This window comes from Leuresthes tenuis, unplaced genomic scaffold, assembly GCF_036924035.1.
Source record: "Leuresthes tenuis unplaced genomic scaffold, fLeuTen1.0.hap1 SCAF_6, whole genome shotgun sequence".
Classification (NCBI taxonomy): Eukaryota; Metazoa; Chordata; class Actinopteri; order Atheriniformes; family Atherinopsidae; genus Leuresthes; species Leuresthes tenuis.
The window spans coordinates 35,516,122-35,523,159 of NW_027325360.1; the positions used below are offsets into that span (position 1 = coordinate 35,516,122).

The following is a 7,038-nucleotide window of genomic DNA, read 5'->3' on the forward strand; positions in this document are numbered from 1 at the left end:
AATTTCTCTGTAATATTATATTTTTCACTGCCTCGATTAAAGAACTTTAGTATGGCATCCCTTGGGATCTATCTATCTGTCTATCTGTCTCAAAGTTTTTAAACAAAGTGTTCACTGCATGTTCTAACCTACCAATTCTCAAATTTAAAGGGCTCATAATGAGAGGTATACAACTGCCAGAGCAGCCACAAACAGCAAAAAACTAAATCCCAGTTTAACATTTGTTTTTGAATCATTATTGAACACTCACAGTACTAAATCAGTGTGTTTTTGTTAGAGATAAATCATTGATGGTGACTGTTTGATTATACAGATGATCTCACAGATAAATATTTTTTTCTAAAGATCTTAAAGCTGAAAGATGCATAAAATATTTTGACTTTTTTCAGATGAAGAACAGCTGAAAAAGCTTTTCAAAATTGGAGCAGATTTAGTTGTCTCATCATTATTATCATGTTTCATCCATTTTTTTTCTTTTTTTAGACACGTTGGTTAAGTCATAAATTCAGAATATAGTCGGGTATTGCTCGTGTAATTTCAAATACAGAGACGTGTTTTAACGTCTAATGAAATCATTTCTGGGTAGTGTCATCTGGACAAATTTCACAGTAGCATAAAAACAAAGTTTTGGTTCTAAATATTTCTTGAAAGTGACAAACAAATTATTCAATTAAAACGTGATCTGTTACGAAGAGGAGGGGACGAGTTGGGACTCAGTAATGTTAGTATCACGATTTTAGGCGCAGAATTTGTGCAAAGCTGTACACATTCTTACCCGTAATAATTAGAGTTAGTGTTCGGTCTTATTAGTGAATATTCACTTAGAGTGAAAAAAGCTCTTATTTTACATTAGTTATTCAGGATTTTTAAAAGATGAATATTGAAATGTGAACGAAAATCCACGGACAAAACAAATAGTTTTTGTTTCTTTTTACTTCAGTTACGAAAGTTACACAAAAGGTGGCAAATTTATCAGCAATAAATAATAAATAAATCTGTTGCACAGGAATAAACAAAACATTCCCTCCACAACTAACTTATCATTAATTTACAGGTCTTTGGGGAAGAAAAATAGCCTATTCTTGGACGGACACTAATACACAAATGTTCCACGAAGCCTGTGGCAAAATAGAGGTATACCTTGTTGCAAATGCCTTATTACTTAAGTCTTGAAGGAAAGTCAAATAACTGCAGAGATTCTGCGCTGTTTTCCTCCAAATGGTCTATCAGGCTATATGATGAGTTGGGTGTATTAAAAAAAAAACTGAATGTTTTCTATTCAATGTAGCTGGATTTAGATCGTGATTTAGATTTGTCCCTTATTCAGAGGTCCCATTTTCAATAAAGCAGGTTCATGTCTTCTCTTTTTTGGCAACCGTAACCAGGCATGTAAATGGGTTGCACTGGTCAAGATGACGCATCCGCCTGTCTGCGCTCTGGATAGACATTAGAATGGGTGGCTGTGGTAATTCCCATGATTGTCTTCACAGTGTCAAAATACAACCAGCGGGGTTGTTTGGTGTCATCGGGAGGAACTGGTTGATCAAGGCTTCAGTCAGTCCGTGCGGCGGCTGCTCAAGCCTCGATGGGGCTGGATACCATGCTGTTCGGCGTGTCAGGAAGCTGGGACGACATGGACGCTACCTCGCTGCCTGTCGAGTTAGAACCTGGTCCTCCTTCAGAGAAACTGACCTGAAAGAAGAATCCAGCAGCAGTTAGAAATATCCGGATACCCCACAGTGGTGTCTGTGTCAGAATGAGGGCAAAAAATTCAAAGTCAGCAGGGGCCACATTTCGGACGCACGTAAGCATCTAAAGAGGTGTGTGTCTTCAAGTTATGGGGAATGAAATATAAAATCATATACACACACCATAACTACACACCGAGTCATAACTACTTTTCATTTATCCATAATCACTTAATTTATCTCAAACTTTCTTCGATACGCTCTCTTATGCTTGCTGAGCTTGTGTGCGCAATTCTCTCGCAACCAAAAAACACGGATGAGTTCAATTTCACATCCCTGTTTTGTAATAAAGGCCAATAAACATCGAATGTGGGGAGATAAATTCCTAAATTAAGAAAATAGAAAGGAAGCAAGCACAACAACGTCCCTTAGTTTTACCGAACCTCAAAGCTCGAACTGGGTTTAAGAGAATCTAGAAGATTGTCTCGGACTTCCTGACCGGGAAACCATAAGTAAATCAATAAGTATGAAATTAAGTTATCCGTCACTGGTTCCGTGTCTTCATTTCCCCATCAGGTGTCCCCCTAAATGAAACATTGAGTATTCTATCGATAAATAGGCCATCCTCTACTTAAAAGTAGAAATTCTTCAGAAAACTATAACAAGCAGTTGTGATGACTAACATCAGTCATCTTTGCAGGTGGATGTTGGATATGACGCCACTCAGATCACCTGGTGGACCAGTTGTAAAAGCGTCATTGAAATAAACTGTCCGTAAAGAAAAAAAGTCAAGAAAAATATATGGATGTGCCATTTTAGATGGATGCTGAGTATTTAATGTGGACGGAAACATCATTAATTTTCACAGCAAACGGCATGAAAAAAAGTTTTCAAGAGGACCAACTGAATTAAATGAGTAAACATCGGGCTGAATAGGCTATAGGGTTGGTATCATCTGGTCCTATTTAAGAGCAATAGGAAAATAGCAGGAAGAAAAGTGTAAAAAGTGTAAAAATAGCTTTTTTACATTGCCAAGCTGCAAACCTGAAATGCACAATGCTTAAAATGGGCCTGCTGCGTCAAAGAGATTAACCACTTTGGGTCAAATTTTGTGATCTAGAGATTGAATATCGTACTAAACTGAATTAATTAAATACAATGTCAATGTGTCAATAGTGAGTGATCAGAAAATGACGAACCAGTTGTTGGAATGCCGGTTGGTCGATGTCGCTTTGCAGGGCGAAGTCGCTGAGGACCTTCCAGGGCGGCTGATAGCTCTGCACCTCCACGGGGTTGGCCTGAATGCCGCCATCGTGCCGCTCCGGACTGGCCGCCACCATCGGAGTGCCTGTCATTCCCTGGATGTTCTGCAGGTGGTGGACGGTCGTGGTCAGCAGTCATAAATATCTCTAATATCCACGCGTCCACTTGTGTGTGTGTGTGTGTGTGTGTGTGTGTGTGTGCTCTATCAGCGGTCAGAATCAGACTCAACATAAACATGGTCACTTTCATATTACCGCTATACTTTGCATTGAGACAAATATGGATGTTGGACTTCTTGAATAAAATCACTTCACTGATTTACATCCGCTTTGAGGGTTATCATATGTCCGCAAGGGTTAACAACTTAATAATATGAGAGCAGACAGGGCTTCAACATTTGTGGCCTCTATTGGGTCGAAAATAACACACGGGTTTTTTTTAGTTGTCTTCTACATATTTCTGCACGATGTCTGAAAGGCATAAAGAAAGCTTTCAACCATCGCGGTCGGTACTCTTACTGTCTTATCGTTGGGTTGTTGCTGTTGCAGCTGCTTCATAAGCAAGCTTCTCTTCTTGTCCTTGCACCGCTTGTTCTGGAACCAGACCCGGATCACTCGTGGGCTGAGGCCGGTCATCTCCACCAGTTGCTCCTTCATTAGTGCGTCAGGCCTAGGGTTGGCATTGTAGCAAGTCCGCAGTGTGTGCAGCTGCTTCTCGTTTAGCACTGTTCGGACCCGGGTTGTCTTCTCTGGCTGTTTGTGGACGTGAGGCCGGAGCGCAGGTTGCCGGGCGGATATTGGTTCTGCTGTTAATCAAGCAAAGCAAAGTTAATTCACATTAGTTTAGTGTAAAGCTAGATCAATCTGCGTAAGTATGTGGACGAGCTATTTATTGTTCTCTCTTTTATCCCACCGGAGTCCTGTAGCATAGATCTGCGTGGTCCTGCACCACACAACAGTTTATTCAATCAGACAATGTGCAAACTCAGACAGATTAAATGGAGGATTACAACACACTGCTGAGGCCTTCGATGTGGCAGCTGAATGAATGGGGGGGGGGGGGGGGGGGGGGTTAGTAATACAATGTTAATACATTAAAAAGCACCTGGGCCATCAATGTAATCTCAAGCCATCACGACCACCGCACAACAATTGGCCAAACATCCCGCACCCGCAGCCATGCAGGTCATAGGAGACTAGTCCACCCCCAGCTGAGATAACTTAGTGTATTTCTGACTGCAGCGCACACTTTATCTAATCTTTGGCTTGACAGAATTCTGCAGAGCAGACACATAAAGAGAGGCAGAAATTCAAAAGTCCACCAGAAACCCCCAACAACTCAAATATAGACAAGTTTCACGGTTCATGATATTCAACTCAATTCAAAACAAATACGTAAAGATCAAACTTGGACAAAACTTGTTTTTGAGCTTCACGAAGTGCAGTTAATCTGAACATGAAATATCATTACTGTATCCTCTGAAAAGTCGCATGTAGACCACAAATAATTTATGTTTGAGGAGCGCCTGGCCGAAATCAAAAGGCTTCGGATGGAAACAAAAGCAGCCAGACAACAGCCTCGGTGCGATTTAAAATGTTATTTAACATAACAGGCTTGTCTTTATCTCATCGGGACTTTTTACCTGCCATCTGCAGCGGTCTGGCGGGGTGTAGCGGGCTGAGCGGGTCTCCGTTACCAAGGCTGGCCCGCTCCACCACGTCGTGGTCGGCTCTGCAGAAGAGCCCGTCTTCTCTTAGAGCGAACTCGTCACCGGGGATGAGCTGCCGGCTGCAAGCAACACAGCGGAAACACTCGATGTGGTAGACCTTGGAGCGAGCCCTCATCACGAAGTCGTTCTTACTGAAGCCGATATTGCATTTAGCGCATTTAATACCGTATAACCTGCGGGGCACACACACAACACACACTTACACAAACCTAGTTATGAACATAAAGGAAAATTAGAACAATTATAATAACCTACCCTATGATATGTTATTATCATTATCATAATAATCATTGCTATTATAATTATTATCAGTAGTAGTAGTTTTAGTTTTTTGTCGTGTTCTCAAATGGTAACGTTACTAAATATAATTGTCATGAAAGTTAGAAGATACTTTAAGAGGACTTTTGTCATTGACTGAACTTATATCATGTAATAAAAACAAAATCTCGATCATTTCCCAGTGCCTGATAAATACAGCTCATGGATATGGATTTATGATCTTCTACAGGTCCGTCTGCAACAAAGCACAGTCTCGTATCAATGATTGAAACCACCTGTGCGTTATGTAGGCCTTTTGTGCAGTTTTACAGTTCTGTAAAATGTTTCTTATGAAGCGTGAGATGAGGAAAAACTTGCGCTGCACTGTTCAATAATCATTTGTCTAGTGATAATATGTAAAATAAGACCATATTAACCCACTGAAAACAGGACTCCGCGGGATGGAAATCAGCCCAAATAATCTCAATCGAGTCTTGTGAAATATTAATAAATATAATAATTCCAACTGCCGTGCGGCTCCAGCTCCTGTCGTGTGAAAGTCGTCCTGTCCCGCCGTCCTACCTGATGTAGTCCCGTTTACAATAAGTCTTTCCATCTCTGACGAAGCAAGTGCATGACTCGTCCAGGTACTGGTTGCACTCGGCACATTTGAGACAAGCAGCGTGCCACTCCAGGTCCGGGGAGACCCGCAAGATGTACTGGTCGTGTATCTGGTTCCCGCAGCCCACGCAAAGAGACACCAGTCGCTTCTCTGAAAGACCAGCATAAAAAGGCCACATCACACGCTGTTCAACAATGTATGCTGAGTAAAGTAAAGAAGGCTACCAAATGTAATACAATTATATGTTTGACATTGCAGATTATTATTAAAATTATTGCTGTTTTTCTTAGATTATTAACCGACGTTTTCTTGATGTGAATAAAACAGTTCGAATACATTAACATTTACTGTCACTTCTATGATAGTTTTTTCTTTTCTTTTTTTAACGAGACCGATGGCTTTCACAGACAATGCAAATATTTTCTATCTATAGATATTACAATGCAACAAAGTCAACTCTCAAGTTGTGAGGAATTCAATACCAGACTAGCATCCCAAAATCGAACAAGCATCTTACTTTTCGGCGGGTCCCCCATGTCTCCCATATCGACAAAGTAAGGCGACTTAAGGTCCACTGTCACTGCGGGCTGTGGTGCCGGGAAGCTTGGATTTGTGCTCCGCTGCCGGGCTGCGGGGCCAGGAGCTGTGCTGTCCGGCTTGGGGAGGGAGAGTGTGTATATGTTTTTTTTTTTTCCCTACAGCACTGTGTGCAGCTCTGATCCTGACAAGCGACAGAGCTGACGTAGGACATCAGCACGTCATCTACATAAGTAGCGGATTGGCTCTGCAGATCCTGACAAGTAAACGCGCGCGCGCTGGTACACTTAGGCCTCCTGCTGCACACAAATTTTCCCAGCTTTGCTTTGGTGTTTTATATTAGATTTTATTTTGCTGTTGTGACGTGTAGAATTGTTTGATCATTTTTATAAAGGAAACACATCGGCTTTATCTCTTTTGTTACATTTCCATTTATAGGCCTTGTCCAATGAGGAAAAATCCAGAACTTATTGAACAAGTTCGTACATGAAATAGGTTTATTTTAAATAAATTAACAGTTTACAATTACAGATATTTTACCTCATAGTAATGCACACATTTACAGCAGGTAGCAGCGTAACATGTATCAGATTAAATCTTGTTATAATCAAGAATAACTTTTCAGTTTCCCAGAAGACAGTATATGGAGAGTTTAGTAATCATGTATTTTAAGAGAATGAAAGAACCACAACTTAATCCTCTGGAAGATTTAGCTGACAATTACTCATTTAGCCAAATGAAAAATATCTCCTTGCACGGACATCCGTGGCTTTCAGCAGAGAGCTTGGGCATCTGGGCCAGGACTGGCACTGTAGCTCGGACACACACCAACGCGCCCTCTTGTGTTTGTGATCTCCTCATAAAGGAAACACAGAGCAGAGTCTCTTTCATGGAAATAGAACAGCTGTATGTTTGAAATGTCGGCCTAAGTTGTTTAAGGT

The 7,038-nt window shown here is 41.1% G+C and overlaps 1 protein-coding gene across 1 annotated transcript; it reads right to left on the reverse strand.

Moving 5' to 3' along the window:
• Positions 1–915: 915 nt before the first annotated feature.
• On the reverse strand, positions 916–6,229 carry isl1a (ISL LIM homeobox 1a). The gene is made up of 6 exons (XM_072387053.1): positions 6,078–6,229; positions 5,521–5,710; positions 4,594–4,853; positions 3,470–3,756; positions 2,888–3,055; positions 916–1,692 (listed from the first exon to the last, which is right to left on the reverse strand). The coding sequence occupies exons 1-6, from the start codon at positions 6,103–6,105 to the stop codon at positions 1,576–1,578; spliced, it is 1,050 nt and encodes a 349-aa protein (XP_072243154.1). The 5' UTR covers positions 6,106–6,229; the 3' UTR covers positions 916–1,575.
• Between the last annotated feature and the right edge of the window lie 809 nt (positions 6,230–7,038).

What these genes read in the sequence shown, in the direction of transcription:
- isl1a (XM_072387053.1), bottom strand. Translation starts at nt 6,105, where the DNA reads ATGGGAGACATGGGGGACCCGCCGAAAA. An exon ending in CAGACCGCTGCAGATGGCAG is followed by an intron (nt 3,757 to 4,593) that starts GTAAAAAGTCCC and finishes CTTGATTAACAG; the next exon opens with CAGAACCAATATCCGCCCGG. An exon ending in AACCGGCATTCCAACAACTG is followed by an intron (nt 1,693 to 2,887) that starts GTTCGTCATTTT and finishes TTCTTCTTTCAG; the next exon opens with GTCAGTTTCTCTGAAGGAGG.